The sequence below is a fragment of the Lacerta agilis genome, chromosome 6 (assembly GCF_009819535.1).
Source record: "Lacerta agilis isolate rLacAgi1 chromosome 6, rLacAgi1.pri, whole genome shotgun sequence".
NCBI lineage: Eukaryota > Metazoa > Chordata > Lepidosauria > Squamata > Lacertidae > Lacerta > Lacerta agilis.
In genome coordinates this window covers 28,163,764-28,187,974 of record NC_046317.1, presented here as the reverse complement: position 1 = coordinate 28,187,974, position 24,211 = coordinate 28,163,764, and the positions used below count along the sequence as shown (strand labels likewise).

General features: G+C 41.3%; 1 protein-coding gene across 27 annotated transcripts in view; it reads left to right on the top strand.

Annotated features, from left to right (window-relative positions):
* Positions 1 to 24,211, top strand: part of ADGRL2 (adhesion G protein-coupled receptor L2) — a 207,058-nt gene that overhangs the window by 100,761 nt on the left and 82,086 nt on the right. For all 27 annotated transcript variants that reach the window (XM_033151717.1, XM_033151720.1, XM_033151718.1 and 24 more), the window contains exon 3: positions 19,763 to 19,976. In XM_033151717.1, the coding sequence (XP_033007608.1) occupies positions 19,763 to 19,976 (214 nt within the window). The remainder of the gene's footprint in view (positions 1 to 19,762; positions 19,977 to 24,211) is intronic.

Sequence of the window (24,211 nt, the reverse complement as noted above, 5' to 3'; positions counted from 1 at the left end):
GCTGCTTTGTGTGTTATACAGTGGTACCTTGGGTCACAGATGCTTCAGGTTACAGACTCCACTAACCCTGAAGTAGTACCTTGGGTTAAGAACTTTGCTTCAGGATGAGAACAGGAATCACGTGCTGGTGGTGTGGCGGCAGCGGGAGGCCCCATTAGCTAAAGTGGTGCTTCAGGTTAAGAACAGTTTCAGGTTAAGAATGGACCTCCAGAACGAATTAAGTTCTTAACCCAAGGTACCACTGTACTTAAGACCAGCATGAAGGATTCGAATTTTCTGTAGTGGTGATGCCTGGAAACTGGTACTAGCTGAATTGTTGCTGGCTTGCTGATGAACTACATGTGCTGTGGTGTCATGTTACGTGTCATGGGTGAGCTATAAAATAGGGGCAGGTAGTTATGGGGTCATGTTCCCTTCATTTTGAGGTTTTCACCTCCCTCCATGTGTAGAACAGTATGGAAGTGTCAATAGTTCCTGATTGGTGGGTGCTGGCAGAATTTACAGGGATTTCCGTGTCATTGTAGTTGTTTTTTTTCTAGTTGTATTTTTCTTTGAGGCTGAGCATGCATTGGATATGGTAGCCATTCTGCTAGCATAGCAGTGGCGCATCCCATCCAGGAGCAATGTGAGTATAGAACAAGTCACAGCTCAAACTCAGTGGGTTGCATGCTGACTGATGGCTTGCTAATGTACCAAGGATAATAGAGATCTCTTTTTTCCATCTTTGTATCGTCTTTCCTGCCCACCCCTGGACTCCACACACACACATCAGTATTCTTCGCAGGCAACAGGTTGCAACAAGTGATGCGTCTACATTCTATTCAGTGCTGAAAAACAAGTCTTCCTTTCGGGTGTTTCAAATGGCTTTGTTTTTAGATTCTGTGCTTAAGGCACCATTAAGATTTAGAATCTTAGGTTTTCATCAAATCTGTTTCTCGAGGAAGTGGCACCGTTTTCTGACTAACTTAGATTTAGCAAGAGTCATTCATGCCTTTGTAATAGCAAGACCAATGGTTGTATTGCCTGTGTAGAGCATTTGGAAGCTCTGGCTCAGGCAGAATGTGGAAAAAGCAGCAAAGTGGATGCAATCTCTCCCAGGAGTCAGTGCTGTTTGCTTGTTCTCACTAAGCCAGTTTTGCTTAGTGTTAGGGGCAACCCAAGATCTAAGAATGCAGAAGCTACTCTCTGTACCTGGAGCTGACCACATATTTTCACTGAATAAAGTGGTCCAGCATTTTAATTTTAATTTGTCAGGTTGTGTGGTTTTATATACAGCTAATATCTCTTTGGGGCATGAAACAAGGTGCTACATCAAATCCAACTTTATGCATTTAAATCCCATCCTTCTAGGAGATTGAGGTGCCGCACGTGGTTATCCACCTTCTCATTTAATCCCCACAACAACTCTGTGAGGTAGGTTAGGCTTAGAAGCAGTGACTTGCCCACGGTCACACCTAGTGTGTTTCATGGCAGAGTGGGGCTTTGCACCTCAGTCTCCCAGGTCACAGTCTTCTTGCTGTAATTGTGAGACCTCCTTTTTCTGGAACAAATAATGAATGAAAAATAGGTTGCCTGCCCTTCCTCCTACTTTGATTTGCCAGAGCTATGAGAATAACATTTTGCAGTTTTATAAACACTTGGGGCAGGTGTTTCCAAAGTGTAGTCTATGGACCACCAATAGTCCATGAACTTAATGAAAGTGATGGGGTGGGAATAAGGAGTGCTGTGCAGAGACGAATGAAACCACAGCTGAAGGCAAGATGTTGGAAAATCATGAGCAGGAAAACAGCACTGCCTGGCACTTGAAAGGAGTGGAGAATCAAGACATGGAAATGAAAGAAGCAACAAGAATGAGCAGAAGAAACTAAGAGAGAGCGCATGGACAACACAATGCAATTCCTAAACTACAGGCAAAAAAGACATTAAATGGTCAACCAAGACTTTCAGCAATTTTCAAGTGGTCCAGAGGGAAGAGGGAAGTTTGGGAACCACCACCTTAGGGAATTCAAAATGCCCCTCAGTTATCTTTACAAGAGCAGTGTGGGGAACCCTCCAGTTGGTAGAGCACGAGACTCTTAATCTCAGGGTTGTGGGTTTGAGCCCCGCATTGGGCAAAAGATTACTGCATTTTCAGGGGGTTGAACCAGATGATCCCTGTGGTCACTTCCAACTCGACAGTTCTATAACTCTCACCCTCCATAATCATTGGCCATGTTAACTTGGACTCATGGGAATTGGAGCCAGGTTCTTTGCAGCTGCTTTGCAACAATCCTGTAAGGTGGGTCAGCATTATTGTCCTCAAATAACAGGTGGGGTATATGGAGCTAGAAGTATAAGAAGCCGCATTGCAGCACCAGAGTTTTGGTCGACCCAGGCTGCTGTGACTGTCAGCAGCTGCCCAGAGCCTCCTATGAAGGTTTCAAATCACCTGTTACCTGTTCTGTTTTGCTTTGCTTTTTTAAATGGATGGCTGGAGCTTGAACCAGGTGCCTTTTTTTTTTTTTTGCAGGAAGAGCATTTGCTCTCCTGCTGAACTATGGATCAGCAGGACAGTAGCTTGCCCTGAGGCTGTCTAATGAGATCATGGCTGTTGAGGGATTTCCACCACGCTGTCCAATCTATTGTTGCTCCCTTTCTCTCAAAAAAAGTGAAAGTGGAATGAATATTTAAAAATTTGCACAGTGTTGGTGCCCTTCAAAAATGTTGCATGAAGGCAAGTTGTCATTTAGGAAATGCGGGTTTGTTTTCGTTAATTATCAAGTCAATTTGCTGTAATGGTGACTGATTGAATGCCTCTAAAAATAATGAGAGGCTTGAAGTCAGTCACAAAACGGGCTTATAAAATCAAACGTATTACAAAGAAATAGATAATAAGCTTAACAACGGTGCTCATACATGCCTACTGATACATTGTGGTGTCTTTTTATGCGTAAGTAGAACAGACAGGGTTTTTCCTCTCCCGCCCCCCTCCCCATCTAAAGAGGCTCCCACACAGTAAATTGAAAGGAATTGAATTTAATCTGCCTGAGAATAATGACGTGGAGTCAGCCCTGCTGGGAATTGCACTGGAAGTTGTAGTATTCCACAGCACATGCCTAAGCCAGAAATTGCCTCCTCATCTCCCCGATTTTCTTACACAGTCTTACTCTTTGTTAGTCCTGAATAATGTATCTAATCAGAAGTCTATGTGATGGTTTCTGCAGAAAAGTTTAGTTTTATTTGGAATGAGAGCAGAGCAGCCGGATCTGCCACACTTCATGGTTTCCTTGAGAAATAAATACCCGTAATACCATTGTTAGCCTTGACTAAACCAGAGAGTCAAAAATAGTATGTGGTGCTGTCCTGTAAATTGTACTACTTTAAAACACAGGCGAGCAATATCATGTTTGAATACCACCCCACAAATAGAGTGTTAGTGTGTCAGTCAGTTAGTTTTCCCCATTGCCTACATTCTTAAATAGTACAGTCTAAACCGCACAGCCAGGGACTGTATTTCTCGTGAAGAATCTTCTGTGGACACCAGAAGTGAGTGGAGTCTCGTATTTGTACAGTAGACTGAAGGCCAGCCATGAAAAGGTCACATGTTTCTATCATCATCATCATCATCATCATCATCATCATCACTGGTAGAGCTCACAACATAAAATTACAATATAAAAAACACAGAATACATAGTAAAAAAAGAAAAAAAGAGCAAAACATGATTGAAGAGGAATGTATTTGCCTGGTGCCCAAAGGTATATAATGAAGGTGCCAGGTGAACCTTGGAAGAGCATTCCACAGACAGGGAGCCACTGCAGAAAAGACATGCTCTTGTGTTGCCACCCTCTGGACCTCTTGTGGAAGAAGAGCCTCAGAAGATGATCCCAGGGTCTGAATAGATTTATAGGGAGAGAAGTGGTTCTCAAGGTATTGTGGTCCTGAGCCATTATTTCTTCTTCTTCTTCTTCTTCTTCTTCTTCTTCTTCTTCTTCTTCTTCTTCCACCTATCTATCTCTCCCTTATCCTGGCAACCAAAATACATTATTAAGGTTGAAGCGCAAACTCCAGCCAGGCCAAAGCACCCAAGGAGGGTGCAGAGCAAGGGCCTTGAAGATTGTGGCCTGGGGACAGAGGGTGTGACTTGGCCAAGGTGTCACGGCTTAGGGAAAGTCCTAATTGTTGTAAGCTGAACTGAGTACTGAATGCGTACTAGAGGGGCATAAAATACATTTTAAATAAACAAATAAAAAAGTAACCAACCAACCAAGCCACACACTGGCAGAACATGGGTAGGTTTGGGCATCGGCACGACAATGCCTGTTATAGATTAGTACTGAATCCTGAGTCAGTTCTAGAATCGAGACCATCTGAAGACTGGGTGGTAGAGCCACAAAATAGGATGTGTATTAACCACAGGATGAAGGTGATTCAGACGATATAGGATGTTATTGCTAGCAATCAGTTAGTAGTAGTAGTAGGAGGAGGAGGAGGAGGATGAAGAAGAAGAAGAAGAAGGAAGTGCCAATTTCCTAAGACCATAACAACATTGAAGCAAATTTTCAGTGTGTTGTTCATGACATCCATTTCTCATGTTTCATATGCAGGTTTTTAAACTTTTCTTTGTGTTCTTCTCAAAGATGGATGTTCTGTTTATGATAGTATGTTCTCACAACTGCACACTCCTTGGGAATTATTTGCATATGCAAACGTCTGCCCTTCCTCTAGCGTTTTGTAGTATGTTCTCTGCTCCCCCCCCCCCAAGTTGAATAATAAGCATGTTTGAAGAGTGCGGGAACAAGTGGATGCATACTTAACAAAAACATTACAGAGGTTTGTGTTTTGGATTCCATCACCCACCCCCACCCCTTTATTTCTTCCCAACTAGGCTATCTGCATGCTACTCTATGGCAACTTTTTTTTTCTTCCCCTGTGAAATCCCAGCAGCAGCGTCTTTTTGTTTTAAATATTTCTAGGGCGTGTATCACCATAGCATGCGAGTCTCTAGAGGAATGGTGATCTTTTAATTAAGATGTGGTGCTGGGAATCAGGAACTGTAGATTATGCTTGTCACGCTGCTTCTGATTTTCTGTGTCATCATGTTTAAGTCACAGGATTTCTAACCCTCAGGAGTTTCTGTGCTGATGAACTTTGAAGATTCCAGTCAGTCTCTTTGGACCTGACTACGCTGAGCTTCATAGCAGATGCTTTGCTAACAACTGCCAAACTTGGATCTATGGAAACATTTTTATTTTTTTCAGGGAGCAATGTCCCATGATGGCAAATCCAGAGCATGCTGACTGAGAGGCAAATAATTATTTGAATATAGATTTATTCCATTCAAGAAAGTGCAATATTTCCCCCCTCCTGCCTATATACAGTTTATCATTTTATCAGCAAATAAAATGTTGGTTATTGAGGCAAACAGGGAACTGTCCCGCCCCCCCCCCCTCCCTGTTTTGAGCTAGGAAATGGCCTTTGGCCATTCAGTCTTACCGCAGGCCTTTTCTGTTTTCTCAAGTATGTTCTACTTAGTGTGCAGTAGCTGAAGTAATAGCAGTAAATTTAATGCTAGGACTATATATCAAATTGTTCTCTTGCTGCTTCTGAAAGGTTGGTGTTTCCATCATTTTTTAGATTGTGGTTGTTGCCTATTAATATCTAGGAAGTTTCTGCTCCTTATTCACAAAACCTTCTGGAAAAACAGAATAATGGAAAAAATTATTCACCATCCTATAACTGATTTTGATGGAAGCTGCAGCTTCATGCTGCCCAGAAGAGAAGTTAACCAGATTGCCAGGGGGTGGGCATTTTAGGCACCAATAGCACAACACATATAATTAATTACAGTATATTGCCATGAAAAACTGCAGGTGACAGGCAGCGAGGTAGTTTGTCCCTGCTCCCCAACCATAGGAATTGACCAAGGGTGCCTTTTAGTAGATATAACAACATCTTAGATACATTACATTACATACATTACATGACATCATTTGATTTAATGGCATATACCGTATATACCCGAGTATAAGCCGACCCGAATATAAACCGAGGCACCTAATTTTCCTACAAAAACCTGGGAAAGCTTATTGACTCGAGTATAAGCCGGTTCACCTTTGCCGCTGTGGAGGAGGAGGAGGAACGAGCAGCCCGAAAGCAACCCTTTGGGCTGCTCCTTCCTCTTCTTCCTTTGCCAAGTTTGCATTTATGCGAGCAGTTCAGGAATGGAACAAGCTGCCTGGGGAGAGTAAAGAACCGCCGTTCTTGTACACTTCTTAAGGAATGGTTGACTGGGGAGAGCGGGTGGCGGCACGAGCGGAGAGAAAGGGCTTCTTTCTCGCCACCCCCACCACCCGCCTCACTCGAGTATAAGCCGAGGGCAGCTTTTTCAGCACAAAAAATGTGCTGAAAAACTAGGCTTATACTCAAGTATATATGGTAGTCACATTATGGATCACGCAAGTCAAAACTTGTTGTAAAGGAAAGGGAAGATCCTGGTTTGGAACAATACAAGCGAAGGAACGTGCACACAGAAAGAGTTAAGCTGACCCCATTTGAAAATATAGCTTGAGTCAGCACTTTGTAAATGCTTTGTTTTGAAATAATGACCCCCCAACAATAGTGATGCTTCTGTCATTGGTTTAATGAACACCGTAGAGAGCTTTATTGGATAATCTCATGTTTTATACACTTCAGCTCCTATGAGTACTTGCATTTTCAGTTCAGTTCAGTTAGGCAACATGCAAATAAATGTGCTGTGTTTTGGGAATTTGAAACCTAGGCTTCTAACATGAGGAGCAGTGAGTATCAATTGTAGGAATTCTGGCTATAGTTCAGTTCCACTGCACTGGCAAGAGTAGCCTTCAATTCCAGGAAATCATCCTTTAGTTGGTATGTGTTTGCTTGACCCAGCTATATGACAATTCTATCAGTTTAGGGTAAATATAGAGCTGTGATAATGACAAAGTGGTGTAAGAATACAATTTGCTTACTAAATAGTATTCTTGAGGGCCATTTGAATGGGTCAGGATGCACATTGTTATCAGAAATCCCTTTGGTTAATGCCTTTTGAGTGTGGGTAACTCTGTGTTGCCTTCTAATATTAGGATCTATGTGCACATGGAATAGCAAGGAGAGACAAGAGGGCCTTTCTAAACGAGCAATGCAAAGAAATAGAGGAAAATAACAGAATGGGGAAAACCAGAGATTTGTTCAAGAAAATTGGAGATATGAAAGGAAGATTTAGTACAAAGATTACCACAATTAAGGACAAAAGTGGAAAGGACCTAACAGAAGCAGAAGACATCAAGAAGAGGTGGCAAGAATACACAGAGGAATTATACCAGAAAGATATGGAGGTCTCATACACCCCAGGAAATGTGGTTGCTGACCTTGAGCCAGACATCCTGGAGAGTGAAGTCAAATGGGCCTTAGAAAGCCTGGCTAACAACAAGGCCAGTGGAAGTGATGATATTCCAGCTGAACTATTTAAAATTTTAAAAGATGATGCTGTTAAGGTGCTACACTCAATATGCCAGCAAGTTTGGAAAACTCAGCAGTGGCCAGAGGATTGGAGAAGATCAGTCTACATCCCAATCCCAAAGAAGGGCAGTGCCAAAGAATGCTCCAACTACCGCACAATTGCACTCATTTCACACGCTAGCAAGGTTATGCTTAAAATTCTACAAGGCAGGCTTAAGCAGTATGTGGACCGAGAACTCCCAGAAGTGCAAGCTGGATTTCGAAGGGGCAGAGGAACCAGAGACCAAATTGCAAACATGCGCTGGATTATGGAGAAAGCTAGAGAGTTCCGGAAAAACATCTACTTCTGCTTCATTGACTACACAAAAGCATTTGACTGTGTCGACCACAACAAACTATGGCAAGTTCTTAAAGAAATGGGAGTGCCGGATCACCTCATTTGTCTCCTGAGAAATCTCTATGTGGGACAAGAAGCTACAGTTAGAACTGGATATGGAACAACTGATTGGTTCAAAATTGGGAAAGGAGTACGACAAGGCTGTATATTGTCTCCCTGCTTATTTAACTTATATGCAGAATTCATCATGCGAAAGGCTGGACTGGATGAATCCCAAACCGGAATTAAGATTGCCGGAAAAAATATCAACAACCTCAGATATGCTGATGACACTACCTTGATGGCAGAAAGTGAGGAGGAATTAAAGAACCTTTTAATGAGGGTGAAAGAGGAGAGCGCAAAATATGGTCTGAAGCTCAACATCAAAAAAACTAAGATCATGGCCACTGGTCCCATCACCTCCTGGCAAATAGAAGGGGAAGAAATGGAGGCAGTGAGAGATTTCACTTTTTTGGGTTCCACGATCACTGCAGATGGTGACAGCAGTCACGAAATTAGAAGACGCCTGCTTCTTGGGAGAAAAGCAATGACAAACCTAGACAGCATCTTAAAAAGCAAAGACATCACCTTGCCGACAAAGGTCCGTATAGTTAAAGCTATGGTTTTCCCAGTAGTAATGTACGGAAGTGAGAGCTGGACCATAAAGAAGGCTGATCGCCGAAGAATTGATGCTTTTGAATTATGGTGCTGGAGGAGACTCTTGAGAGTCCCATGGACTGCAAGAAGATCAAACCTATCCATTCTCAAAGAAATCAGCCCTGAGTGCTCACTAGAAGGACAGATCCTGAAGTTGAGGCTCCAGTACTTTGGCCACCTCATGAGAAGAGAAGACTCCCTGGAAAAGACCCTGATGTTGGGAAAGATGGAGGGCACAAGGAGAAGGGGACGACAGAGGATGAGATGGTTGGACAGTGTTCTTGAAGCTACTAACATGAGTTTGGCCAAACTGCGAGAGGCAGTGAAGGATAGGCGTGCCTGGCGTGCTCTGGTCCATGGGGTCACGAAGAGTCGGACACGACTGAACGACTGAACAACAACAAAATGTGCACATGTGCTTACTTAGCCATTGCAGTGGTAGCTACAGACTTCAGATTTTTAGGATTTAGCAACCTGTTCTAGAAGATAATTTTTGTTTGTTTGTTTCAATCTTTACAGAAAAATGGTTGTTGTGATTCTTGAATTAGGATAGAGTGGCAGTGGTGACTTCAGGAAAGCTAGAAATTACCACTGTTTAATCATAGAATCGTAGTTGGAAGGGACCATAAGGATAATCTAGTCCAGCAATGGGGTCATTCAATAAAGCAGAAAGTTAGAAGATCCAGACCACACAAAAGAAAGTACTGTGAAATTTGATCCCGTAAAGAGTAGGGATAGCCACCAAAGCGGATTAGGCAAATTCACGGAGGATAATTCTGTCAATGGTTACTAGACAGGATGGCTGCACTCTACCATGTTTTAATTATCACAAGAGGGGAGAGTGTTGTTTCACTCAACTCCTGCTTATGGGGCTCCCCATAGGAATCTAGGTTGGTCATAGTAAGAACCAGATGCTGGACTAGATTGAGCTCTTTTCATGTTCTTATGCAAGCAGAGCAGCTCACGAGCAGAGTCCCTTTGCACCTTAGACCTCTTGTGTGCCTTTGTATAAGCTGATGGGACAATATCCTTACTGGTTTTGAGAACATTCCTCCTAGAGGACTACCACGGACCCCAGGGTTTCCATATGATGGACATATCAAGTTGCGTACTATCATGTTGGGTGGCCATCTGTCATGGATGCTTTAGCTGAGATTCCTGCATTGCGGGGGGGGGGGGGGTTGGACTAGATGGCCCTTGGGGTCCCTTCCATCTCTACAGTTCTGTGATTCTATGTGAATTCATCCTGTGGCTCACAAGGGCAGCAAACTGCTATTCTACCTGTCAGCTGCAGTTCAACTGTATATGTTTGTTTATCTAAACCATGCCCAAAGAATTCTAGGCAGCTTCCAGAAATGTAAAACCTCAAAACAACAGCGTATTTGGCGTAAAGTGGTGACTGAAGTACCTTTAGGAATTTCTGCCTCGAGTCCTGCTTCCTTCCCCTCCTTCCTTTACTCTGCAAGTTAAGTGGTGTGCTCGGCAACATGAAGCTACCATTTAAGATTTTACCCCATTTTGGGGAATGTGTAGAGCACTCGAAAGGGGATGCAGATGTCTCAGTTAACATGGCTTTGGACTAAGTACATCCCAACTTATGTTTTTTTGTTTTGTTTTTTAGGGCCTAACAGTCTTCAGAATATACTGAAGTCTTAATATGCTATATAAGCTGTGAGCTGTTTGGTCTTCTGTGGGCAGATTATTTATCATCCACATTGAATGTCCCACGAAATCTACCCCAGTTTAAGCGAAAGAAAGGAGAAGAATGCTCATTCATGATTCAGAAAGGTTTTGCTGCCAATTTGGTTTGTAAAGCCTGGGAACAAAAGCACCCCTCGCCCTCCCCCCCCCCTTTTTGTTAGTTTATGAACTCAGCAGTGGCTTTTTGAGTCTTGCTTAGAGAGAGACTTTCTTGTTGCTGTTATTTTTTTTCTTCTTATTTCCCATTTCTTTGTCAGCTTTGTGGTTGGTCAGACTTTAAAGCCAACAAGGCACTACATGAGAATTCAAAAACAAAAGCAGTTATTAAGTAATTATACTTGACAAACGGTTTTAAAAAAAAAAAAAAACACCCAACAACCCTGAAATGTGTGGGTTTTGTTTTTGTTCTGCTACAAACTTCTGTTAAGAGAAAGCAACGCAGCAGGAAATTCTGTTGACACAAAGGGTGGCATTCAATGTAGTGCTAAGTGGGGAAGTGCGTGCAGAATACAGTCTACTTGTGCAATAAAGCTTCCTTCCTTCTTCTCCTCCTCCTGCACGCCCCCTAAACCTGTTCTGGGGGTTCCCCTAAGTCTCCAGAGCAGATTTAGGGGAGGCACATAGGGTGGAGGTGGGTGAAGTCTTGTTGCTTGAGCAAACTTCATTCTGTGTGCACAACTTAAGTTGTTTATGACACACATACACAACCTCCCTTTGTTTGTACTGTGCGCTTCCTTATCCCAGTTGTTCTGATATTGTTCTGAACTCAGAAGCTTTTCCTTCCTTAAGGTTCTTGTAAAGGAATGGAATGAACAGAAGCTCTCAGAGACTCACTGAGAAATTGCTCCAAACTTACTTTTTGAGATGCTGAATACTGCACACTGCCGTATGATTGAATTCAGTAAGGGCTTCAAATGTCTGTAGCCATGTGTTGAATTTTGGCCTGTCTTGTGATTCCTTGGTTACTCTCACTGGCCATGATCCAGACAGCCCATTTATGCATGTGCAAGGTGATGTTCCATCCCAGAAAAAGAATGCAAGAAATCCTAAATGAGCACATGTGTGGTTCTCTGGATTGCAGCCACTTGGCAGAAGGCATATGACTTGGCAGGACGAACATATTTAAAATATCGTGATTTTTTAGATCTGCTTTTTACATCTGCATTTATAGCACTGTGGAAGGCACATGACTCTGGTGATAAGAGCTACAGCGCCATATTTATTTATTTATACTTTCCACTTAAGAAATTCCACTTAAGAAATTGTAAGCAGCTTACAATGTATAAGAAACAACAATACAAAGTAATTACAACTTTTAAAAAGAGAACCAGCAGGAGGAAACTAGCAACAGGACAAATATTTTGAAACCAGCATTCTGGTCCCTTCAGTGTTACGGCCTGGCTGCCATATTTTGAACAAGTTGGAGTTTCTGAACACTTTTCAAAGGTAGCACCCCATATAACACATTGCAAGAATCAATCCTAGATATTGCCAAGTATGGAAAACTTAGGCTTCATAGTCTGAGAAAATAATAGGGGTGGGTTTTTTTGGGGGGGGGGGTTAGATCACTGTTTCATAGTAATTCTTAGAGTCCTTTGCAAACAGATGCCCCTGGTTATTTTCTTTCTTTCTGAAATTGAAGTATTCCATTATGTATATAGTGTGCAGCTAAGTCCTGTGCATAAGTAAGTAGTCCTTTGTTTGGATACGTAATGAATTAGATGTAGTTGGTCACTTGAACCCAGAGCCTGAAACTTCAAATCACACATGGATAGCCTGCTTGAGCTGTGGCATTCTGCATATTCCAATTTCTTCCACCACCACCACCACCACTATTATTATTATTATTATTATTATTATTATTATTATTATTATTATTATACCACCCTACACCCAGAGGTCTCAGGGCTGTTCACAGAAAATGGGGTCTTGTATTCTATGCATGTATTTGGATCCTCTGCTGAGTTATACAAACATAGCCAGTCCTTGTATCTGAACTTGTTTCCACAAAGAGAAGCTTGTGGGATTCCTATGAGCATCTGGTTGGCCACTTAGAAAACAGGATGCTGAACTAGATTAGCATTTGATCTGATCCAGCAGGGAAATGTTGTGAACTTGCATTCTACTCCAATGCACCTTAGTTCTGCCATACATAGTAGAAGATAATCAAAATTAGGCAGAGAGCCTGCTTAGTTAATCTCATTCCCACCCGGGTCAATTAATTGCAAGGAAATTCGAGTGGAGTACTGCTTACTCCATGCCTTTAAGCAGTTACACCTTGCTCCATGAACCAGTAAGCCTCTGATTTAATCTCATGTAAGTTAATGGATCTAAATAATATTAAATGTTAATTCATTTTTGATTGGCTTCATGGAGAACCAAGCTGATACTGCATTAGTGTGGCCCAGCCTTGCAAATAAATCCATAAGAGTTACTAGCCTGCAGACATTTTTTTTTTTTTTGCTGTAATGCTGGGGCTTGGCAGAGAAAGCAACAGCAGTTACAAATCTGTACCAGCAGCCCACTGTATTCCAGCATGGGTTCAGATGAAGGGGGTTCCCTTCTCTTGCAACCCACATGTTTTCTGCACTGAGCACAAAAGAGTAATGGAGTGCTCTGTTCCTTCTCCTCCAGCCCTCTCCACTCATCTGCATGCAGTTCCTATATGATAAAGGTAATAAATTTTGAGGTCCTTTGGTGGGGTATGAATGGGACCCTCGTAGGACTGTAATAAGTGGCAAGAGTGGGATTCAGCAGCTCCTGTATGTCAACGTATATAGTATACAGCCAACACTGGAGGCATCTTTCCCTGGGCCTTCTTGGGGCTTTTGTCACCCAAGATGGTTACTCTGAAATCTGAACCAGGGAAGCCAGTTACTGTTCACCAAGCTATCCTTTTATGGATAGCTTGGTTGGTTACAGCATGGTGCTGATAATGTCAAGGTTGCATATCCAATCCCCATATGGGACAATTGCAAGGGTTTGGACTAGATCAGGCATCTCCAAACTCAGCCCTCCAGATGTTTTGGGACTACAACTCCCATCATCCCTAGCTAACAGAACCAGTGGTCAGGGATGATGGGAATTGTAGTCCCAAAACATCTGGAGGGCTGAGTTTGGGGATGCCTCAGGGTCCTTTCCAACTCTCCGATTCTATGATTCTAAAAGAACCAAAAGGAAAAAGGGAAATTCATTTGCATAAACTGTGTGTGTGTATGCTAATTAGATGTGTATCTGTAAATTTGAAAAAAAATTATAATTTAAATCAAAATACAATGCACATGACAAGAAAAGAGAAGATTGTGGCCAGATGCTAATTGTTATTGTTGATGGGTAACTTAGAGGCCCCTGCTCTCCTTTCTTATTGCTCTTGTTTTTAAACCAGCCTTGAAACAGAACCAGACAGCCCATCAGATAGAGCATTCCCCTCTGGAAGCTAGGACACATGACCACTCATCAGAGCTGAAAATTTTAAAGCTGCACTTTTCATATTTTGTCTAGTGGAATGATAGATACTGATAACACTACATTTTGCCTTCCTTTCTCTGTAGTTTGTTTTGTTGTGATTGGTAATGTAATAACCCTTTTTTCATGAGCATCTCATTTGTTTCACAAATAGAACTGAAACGCTGCCCAACATGTACCGCTGCAACTTGTGTCATCATGTTTCATGGTTTCCAAAGACTCTCAGAAAGACAACTGTAAACATTCTATTTTTTTCTTGGGGGTGGTGGTGGGGGAATATGATATTTGCAAATGCTCTTTTCTGAGAGCAAAAAAAAGAACCCAAGATTAAAAAAAGAAGCAGGCACCGTTTCATTCTTGGAAGAGGTATGCTTTTTTCCTCCGATAGAGCTCATGCTACCTCCAGTAACTTGCATTCCGTCCTTTGGAATAATGTCAGATTTCTAGAAAAGAGGTACTCTTGTGATTTATGCTTTACCCAAAGGTTTCTCACTGTTAACAGTAAGCAAAATTGATGGTAGCCTGAAACAGCACTGCCACTTTTATTTGTCTCTGCTGGGGGGGAAATCCAAAGGTGAAAGTTCTCCTCCTCACTACAGGTCCTATTGTTACTATTCACAGTTTAAATGGTTGAGGGCATAAGCTGTTATTATCGCCTTTGTACTTTGATTAATGTAGATTATTGATTTTCTGAGAACCAAGCCATTTAGTTACCTAAAGCAAAGAGGGATGGTAAATGGAACAAAGCATGCCATTTTGCTAAACCTCTGAGAACAATTTTAACTGATCATGAAGCTCATTTTAAGTCTACTGTGGGAAAGCAGTTTATCTTAGCCGCCTTTTCCTTCCTCGGTGGACGTGCTCTTATTAAATAAAAACGAGCTGTGCAGAAAAGTTTATCTGGAGCACAAAGTAATAATCCACCATCAGTGTCTTTTTATGGAGGTTTTCGGCAATTCAGAGAATGAGCTGGGGGGGGGGGGTTGGGAGTGAAAAAGCTGATTTGTTTTATTGAACGAAGTGTAGGGTATGGAGCATTTTTAAAAAAGCATGCAAGATAACATATGTTGAATGCTCACTGTTTCTTTTTCTCATTAAGTTTTATTCAGTTTTAACACATAGAAATAGAATGCGTGTGTGTGTGTGTGTGTGTGTGTGTGTGTAAAATAAGTGACAGCATATAATATACAAAATAAATATATAATCAATGGCAGCATATTCTGCAGTGGAACAGGATCTTGACAATGATCAGCTGTTCTAGAAGTCATACCTGATTGTCCTGGACCAGGGTTTCCAGCTGCTGTTGGACTACAACTCCCATCATCCCTAGCTAGCAGGACCAGTGATCAGGGAGGATAAGGAATTGCAGTCCGAAAACAGCTGGAGACCCAAGTTTTGGAAAACCTGTCCTGGACAATCAGCAAACCACAGACTTATCTAGTCCTTACTCAACTTGAGCAGTGTACCTTTGGTATCTAGTTTCCAAACAATTGGTTAAAAACACTAGAAGCATCTGTTTTCTTTTGCTCTGCAGTCTAATGATGATAGATGTGTTATTGGGTGTGTTCAACACACTTGACATACACAATCTCAATAATAATCATACACAATCTCAATAATAATAAACAGTGTGTTCAAAATATTAACGGCTGGTGATACATCTAGAAAGTGGTTTGATGGCCAAATATATTGGCTGAGCAGCCTACTGAGCATCTGAAGGGATTTGAAATTGTGCAGTTACTAGGACTGGCAGCTAGGCATTGGGCTTCTTAATTTCTGTTGTGAAGCAACACATCTGTTTACCAGGAGTTATCTCCTGCATGTGAATATATTCCAGTCCTCTTTCACTGCACCTGTTGCCGGGAAGTATTTATTCCAAGCGCTTTCCTAAAGCACAGGGAGTTGTTGCTTGACATTTTATAGCTCCCCCTCCCCTCCGCAAAAGCTGTCTTTTCAAAATCATTTGTTCAGAGAGGACAAAATGGAGCAGAGCAGTTCGTTTTACCCTAAGCACTGCTATTTGGCAGTATTCACATTTGCACGGCACAAAGCTGCAATATTGATTTTTTTTTTTTTTTGCTCACAGGGCCTCCCACCAGTTCTTTTTTTATTATTATTATTGTCAGGGTTGCAAGATGGATTGGATTACACTTTGCTTCTAGAAATGCTTATTTTTGCCTTGGTATCGGTAAGGGCTGTGTGTGGAAAAGAAGACTGAAAAATAAGGATCACGGTGCTCGCTGGAAGACCTTTTGTTTATAAGCAGTTCTTTTTTGCATATGTTAATGATGGTGATGACATGGCGAAGGTTTCATAGAAGGATTGCCTCTGCTGCTGTACACACTGCATCATCCCACGTAATTTGTCTCTTTCCAGAATGTGACTCAGAAAAGGCAGGAAGGCAGGGAAGGAGCTGCCTCTTGCTAGGGAATTGACCAGACCTGAACCTTACTGTTTTCTATATTTGAACTACCCAGATATAGAACACAGACTGCAATGTAGGTCAAAGAGCACCACTGTACCTACCCTTCCCGCTCCATCTTTTAGACCCATGGTCACAGCATCAAAAACGCCTACGTTGCTGTATTCTGCGCCTGAGTAAACCAGTGAACTAACTGGTGTGTTTTCCAAATTCGTTTTCAGCTTTTCATAAGCAAACTAGACCTACTTGCTGCATTTATTGGTGTGCCCTTTTTCCATTTTATCTATTTCCAGCTTGTATGATTTTTTTTTCTATTAAGGCTTGGCACAGAACATTTGGAATGTATTGCACCAGGCAAAAACTATGTTAAGTATTTTTTTGTGTGTGTTTTTATATTTTAAACCACCCATGATCCTTGGATGAAGGGCAGTATAGAAGTTAAATAAATAATAATGATATTGCAGTTGAAGGTGGCTGGTTGTTGAAAATGGACTAAAACAGAGTTAACTCTTTATCATCTGTTAAATCTTAAAATAACCTTGGAATGTAGCAACAATATCGTTATATACAACCTCTCCCAAACTGTTGGGAAAGTATAGGAGAAATTTGGATGACAGAACTATCTCACCCCTGATTCACACTGTAACTCTGTCCTTCATGGATATGGAATTCAAAAATACACGTTCTGCTCTTTAAAATTATTAGTTCGTATTTTTAATTTTTTATTTCTTGCCAGTAGCAAAGGCACCTGACTTGTTTTCTTTGAGAGATTCCAAAACTACTGATTGAGTTTCACCAATTAGATGTGCTCAGGGGTAGCCAAAGAGGTTGCTTCCAGATGTTGTTGGGCAACAGCTCCCATCATCCCTAATCATTTTTCATGCAGCAGCTGGCTCAGGCTGATGAAAATCTGAGTTCAACAATATCTAGAGGGTGTGGTACCATGTTGGCTACCTCTACCAAACATCCATGGTATGTATAAAATTGTTTAATTTAGCAGATTACCTCCTTGATCTTGGAAGTCTGCTTCACAAAGACCAGGCTTCCTCAAACTCTGCCCTCTAGATGTTTTGAGACTACAATCCCCATCATCCCTGACCACTGGTCCTGCTAGCTAGGGATCATGGGAGTTGTAGGCCAAAAACATCTGGAGGGGCGAGTTTGAGGAAGCCTGACAAAGACACAAGTATATCCTTGATTCCCAGCAATTTTGTCAAAAAGTCTTCATAAAGCTGGGGCAGCATAGTGGCTGAAACCAATTATGAATTCTTCTGCCATGAATTCACTAGGTAGGGGATTGAACCTGCAACCTTGGCATCATCAGCACCACGCTCTAACCAACTGAGCTATCAATGAATGACATCAAGAGGGGTTGGTCAGAGAGAAGGCTACAAGGTGTTAGAGAACATCTAGATTCTGTGCAAGAGGAAAAAAGCCGTCTATTGTACCTATGGGCCATGCATATGCAAACTGGCAATATTATGTAGAGTGACATCATCAGAAGGTGGTTGGATGACCTGGCCTGGATCCCCTTCAGCTGCCTCTGTTCCTGCAGTTTTCATTCAAGAGTTGAACCGATAATGATGGACCTTTGAGCAAAAACATGTGAACATTGGGTTTCTAAATTATTAGGATGGTTACTTCTAAACCACACCACTACCACGTACCCAGACATCAAATGCTGCACCACTGCATTCTGAATTTGGTTTGGCCTCTTTTCTCCCAGTTCTAGAAACACACAGTTACACAGTTCCTGTTCGGATGCTGCCGCTCTTTGGAGAAAAATTCCTTTTCTTCTTCTTCAGTGTCTGCTATATCTCATGAAAATAACATATGCAGTGCAATAAATGGTGTGTGGGTTTTAATGTAGGATAGGATTCCAATCCATGCTGAGCTACAAAGCACATTAAGGGGCTTTTTTTTGAGGGGGAGGGCTGTCCCAGAGCCTCTCAGTCGAATTTCCCTCACAGGGTTGTTGGTGAGGATTGTCATGAGGAATGGGATTTCCATATCTGTTCGCGTATAAGAAAGTGCTACAGAAATGCATAATGCATACATCCGTAAAGTGCTATCCTCTTACTCTCAGCTCTTTCCCCCCCCCCTCTGATGTGAACCTGCTGTGTACTACGCTGAATGTATTTATCCATTGTACTGTCACACAGTGTTTAAAGCACACCCTTCATGTGGGTATCTTTAAAGCCTTAGATGAATCAATCTTGAGAGCAGCCCTGTGCATCTCTGCTCAGAAGTAGTGCTCAGAGGGGCTTCCTTCTGAGTAGATGTACATTGGATTGGATTGTTGCTTCCTAGCATGTGACAGAGAGAGACAGAGAGGGTGGGTGGGTGGGTGTGGAGATGACTCCTTGTATTTTAAGCTGAATCCACCTAGCCTACTACTGACATTCCTGACTGGCCCAAGTACTTTGCAGCCCTATCACTGTTGAACCTTCCCATTTGAATTCGGTATGTGAGTCCAGCACCTGTCCTCATTTTTCGCCTAACTTGATGTGCGAACCAACCCAGTGTCAGAACAGGATGGAGCCCCTCACATTCAAAGGAGGCAGAAGAAGTGGTTGTGCAGAGTCAAAATGTAGCTCAACAGGATAGCCATTGAAAGTTACATCAGGCGGCTAAATGAATGATCGCTTTTGACCGGGGGGGGGGGGAAGGGAGAGTCTTATCTTAATAAAATCGGCAATAATTTTCAGAGGAGAACTATTATTTTCAAAGGGAAGAAATAGATGTGAAAGTGTGCACGATACAGGCACAAGGAATCCCAAGATGAAAAGAGCAGAAACGGGGAGGAGGAAACTGGAGTAGGATTAAGACCCACACTGGTTTTAGGTTTCAGAGTTTATTAAGCCTGTTGCTTTTTATTGTTTTTTTCACAGGTAGGTGCCCTGCCCCTCTGTTACTTTGTGTCAGGGGGTAAGGAAAGCTGTGTGAGGGCTTGCTATATAAACACTGCAGGCTGTTTTAAGTTCGATGGCTTGGGGGGGGGGGAGGGAAGAGAACAGGGAAAATAAATAGGGACTTATTGCTCAGCGCACAACTTTAAAATAAAGTCAGTCCAACGGTTGACCCAGTCCCAGGGACAGAGAAAGCCCAATCATAAACATCTGCTAAAAATAATTAATTTAATTTAATTGTGGCAGCCGTAGAACACAAAAGTACAGCTAGTTAAGCATGGTTCATGGCTGTAAGCATGGTTGTAAACCTGCCGTCCAGAATGTGACCCAGCCTCTCAGCCGCCAATCCGCACTTTAATGTGAAAATTCCATTCATCGTCCTTGCAGAGTTTGAATTGTGCAGGGTTGAGAAAGGCCGTTTTCTTCTGGCCGTTTCCTGTACACTCTGAAGTTTATAACTTGAAAAAATAATCATAATGAGCTCCGACCATGTGTTTATTTGTAGGGTAATGTGTTCTGAACATTTGTTACTTTTAAGCATGACTTGGGAACGGTGTGAACAAGATGTTTATTTTCTCCATGCTATGTCTTCCATATCTAGCATGAAACATGCATTAATGCAGCCTACATTGGACAATAACCATTTCCATGATAGTTACAATTAGAACAGCTTTTCCATGATTACATGTGCTGTGGCTCTTAAGAGTTTAACCCCACCCCCAAATATATAGTTTTGTAACTTAACGTCTTTTTTTCTAATTTCTTTTTTAGGTTTCAGTCGAGCAGCCTTACCATTTGGTTTAGTAAGGAGAGAACTGTCCTGCGAGGGCTACTCCATCGATCTTCGGTGCCCAGGAAGTGATGTCATTATGATAGAGAGTGCTAATTATGGACGGACGGACGACAAGATTTGCGATGCTGACCCTTTCCAGATGGAGAACACAGAATGTTTCCTTCCTGATGCCTACAAGATTATGACACAAAGGTAAGAGCAGTGCTCGCTACGGAAAAGGAATCCATATAAGAAAGTTGCAATACAATTTGCTCCCTTCAGCACCCACCCCCTGGAAAAATATATTCAAATACCCCAGTCATTTTAATCTAGAAAAGCTAAGGAAATAAAGCCACTAGCAAGTGTTTGAGAATCTTCTGGTTTAAGTTTAGTCTCTATAAAAACAAGCAAACGAGAGAGCAGGAAGGTGACTGCAAGGAGACGGAAACATTTTAATCTGTTTGAAATGTTGCTATATCCTTGTCTTCTGGGAGGTCAGACTCCCACTCAGAAGTTTTCTGGGAACCTGCTTAAGAAGTTTCTAAATATTCATGCTAATTAAACAGCACATGCCTATTCAGAAGGAAGTGCCATAGAATTTCAGGTAAGCGTGCAAAGGATTGCAGTCTTAAAGCAATAAATAAATGAATAACCAGCCCACCTACATAATAGGTGAAAAAGAAACCTGATTATACTTGGAACTTATTGGGGGCGGGGAGAGTAGCGACTCTTATAACCTCTGTTAAAAGTGATAAACCTTTATCTCTCTCTCCCAACATGGGGAACAGATTAGAAAGATGTTTTAACATTTATTTACTTATTTTGGTAAATTGACCATAGAGTGGTCAGTTTCGTTAACCACTATGGAAATATTTCTTAAAACTCTGTTCATCCATTTGCTTCAATGCGAATTTCAGTATGTTAGATCTTTTATTGCTTCCCACCACACACACACACACACACACACACACACACACAAAATCCACACAGGGTTTTGTTTTTTTAAGTTGAAAACGGTATTGCATTCAAATAATTTACACTTCATTTTAAATTTCTGGAAATCAGCCAGTCATTAAACAGATGACGTGTATCAAGTTTTTGGTCATTCTGGTCATTTCTAAACATTCCTGCAAAGGGTATAAAGTCCACTGCAATCAAAAAGCTGGAAATGATTTCGAAAAATGAGTTCAGTGAGAAACTCCTGCTTCGGATTAGTTTATGTGGTCGGCTTGTTTCAGTAAGTTCTAGTATTATGAGAGAGGAAGGGGAGGGAACTTTTCTCTACTCGCTGTCTCCACACTTTGCATAGTTTTATAAACTTCTATCATGTCTGCTCTTCTTATAACTTAAAAAGCCACCAAACCTGCTGATATTGTGAGGGCTCTGTTTGGCATGCTTGTGCATCTGTAGGCGATTCACAAAATCAGTTCACTAAAATGACACTTGTACAGAAAGACCTCTTTAAATATTATATAGCCAGATACAAAGGGCATATTTAAAAACACTTCCATAAGAAATGAAATAATCTGCATAATTTCCATTGGTGTACTGATTCTAGTTCACTAGGTGTACCTAGCTAGTAAATGATGACACACCACGCCTTGTTCTCAAACACCCCTTAACGTATTTCTGCCACTCATTTATCCTTCACAGGACACAGCTGTGAATGAAGTCAAAGCTTAATACAAGAGATGTTTACTTGCTTTGCTCTCCTGACCTTTCTATTTGTAGGTTAGGGGCAGGCCTTTCAAAATTCTCAGACCTTTAATTTGAGATCTCCTTTTCTTTTTATTGTCTTAAATGTATAATGATGAAAAAGCCCATTGGGGAAGAAAGCAACAGGAAATGGAGATATTCTTTGGGACTCAAGTATCTTTCTGACAAATGATGTTTTTAATTCCTTTTGTCAAAGTGAATGACACATGGCTGAAAAAAGCAAAACAAAAATAAATTACCTTTCCGATCAGATCCTGTCCTGTGAGCATTGCATGTATTCCCTTGCTTGTCAGAGCAAGGGAAAAAAAAGTAGTGCAGGAATATCAGATGAGCTTCCTTTCAAGTGAAAACAAGACCGGCTCTTTTTCTTTCAAACGATAATGAATAAAGGAAATTCTTTGACTAGAGCTCACGGTCTTGGATAGTTGGATAGGGAAATCACCCATCTCATCTGATTAATCTCATCTTGAATTTTTTAGGCCCCTTAAGCCTCAGGTCTGCATGGGTAGAAAATCTAAACCAGTTTGAGAAAATGGTTTTCCCACTACATTATCACATTAGAGTGCACCCTACAGAAAATCATTTTGGAGAATCGTAGCGTATATGCCTTGTGACAGCATCTTGAACATGCATCTGTAAAAAATATATATACTTCAATACAGTGTTAAAATTCTATGTCTTAATATCAGTTTAAAATGTCCTTAACGTTCATTGCTTTATTGCCAGGTTTCTCATCCAGAGAGGGCACTGTGTTACTGAGAATGAAGCCTTTTAGGGGTAGAGTTTTTCCAAGTTTAGTTGTGGGCATTTTCCTGCTTTCATGTGACTCCAGTCGCTGCTCCTTCTGCAGCTTGTGGCAGTTACTATTTTCTGAAAGGTCTTCTGCGTGAAAGGTTTCATCTAGTCAACTGCAACCTACCTTTTCTCTTTCGCTCAGTATTCCGGATACTTGCTGCTCTTTCTCTGCCCCCAAAACTGATTGTATTGATGGTCATATATCAGATACCAATTTGGACAAGCGCATTGCCTGAATGAATGTGCATCAAAGCTGTCATTGTAAATGACTGAGCTCAGATATCAGGTCCTTATTTTCCTTCGGCATGCCATTGGCTTTCAATGCAGGAGTCTGAAAGATGCTTGACAAACCTCTACTGTACATGATTATCAGAGCCAGACACTCTCTCTTAGACATTCCTTTATTTAGAGCTCACATCAAAGCAGACATGGGCATTCTTTCTACACACTCATATCAAAAAGTAAATTTGTAGTCAGATGAGTGTTTGCAGAGTTCTTTCTATTTAAGGTCAGTTTTTTAACACTGACCACATTTTGTGATTTCATTTTGTTCTCAAAGCAAAGAAATGTAAGGTCATAGGGCTGACTGAAGTGGCACATTTACTTGAACAATATTTAATAGTTTTTAGCACTTACCAGAGGTAGCAAGTTTGTCTTCCAGGTATTTTAGACTAGAATTCCTTTCAACCCTGACCACTGGCCATGTTGGCTGGGGCTAAAGCGATTTGAAGGTCACCATGTTGAATAACCCTTTTTTTGGTCAATACCTCCCCCCCCAAAAAAAAAAATTGAATCTATTTTTTCCTTAACAACTGCAAGGTAGGCTAGGACTGAGACTGAGAATGGCTTGTCTAAACTCACTATTTTTATAATCTGTAGCAACTATCCTACATGATCTCCCACCTGAATGCAGTTTCATTACTGTCAGTCTTGATGGCACAGAATGATTGAGATATGACAGGGGGGAAAGTGTACAAGAAATCATATCAGGGTTTTTTTTGGGGGGGGGGTTGTATTTAACAGAGTTTCTTTGCAGCTTTGCTTTTTTTTTAGCCCAGATCTAAATTTGTTTTATTTATTTTTTTAAAAAATCATAAAATATTAATCTAGTGATAGGCCACTAAATCAGTGTTTTTCAACCACTGTTCCGCGGCACACTAGTGTGCCGCGAGATGTTGCCTGGTGTGCCGTGGGAAAAATTTGTTTATTTGATTCCTATTCAAGAGAATTACTTTATATATAGTCAATATAGGCACAGAGTTAATTTTTTTAATATTTTCTAATGGTGGTGTGCCTCGTGATTTTTTTTCATGAAACAAGTGTGCCTTTGCCCAAAAAAGGTTGAAAAACACTGCACTAAATTATCTAATGGAAAACGCACTGCACTGAAACAAAGCACAGAAAAAATAAGCCAGAGGACATTTTTAATCCATGCTTTCATTGCGTGGTTTTCTGCTGTGGTCGTGTTGAATTTTAAACTGATGCGTAATTGAGTAAATAAGAAGAATAAATCTCAACAGCCTTTTATTACTGTATCTCAAATAATGTAATCGGAGTTAAACCAATAAATAAGAGGAGAAAAATAATAATATAAACTTGTAGATTCCTTGCAAATCATGCCATTAATTACTTTCCTGTTGGCAGCAGTTGCAGTGACGGATTCTTTTCCATAAGAACTCACTTCATGCAAGGTGCAGTGCCCTTTAATGGGGCTTCTCTCGTGTAACATTCTGATAGTATTGATTTAAGCTTTGATTTACACTGCCTCCAGGAGTATTGCTGGCCATATATTTTCCACGCAACCTTAGTCTGAGATGTAGTGTAGTAAATTGCCGCAAAGGCCAGAACCTTCAGATGACCGCATGCATGCTGATGAAGGACATCTGCCTTGATTGAAAATAAGTGGCCAGACACGCATCTAAGAATAGTATGAATCA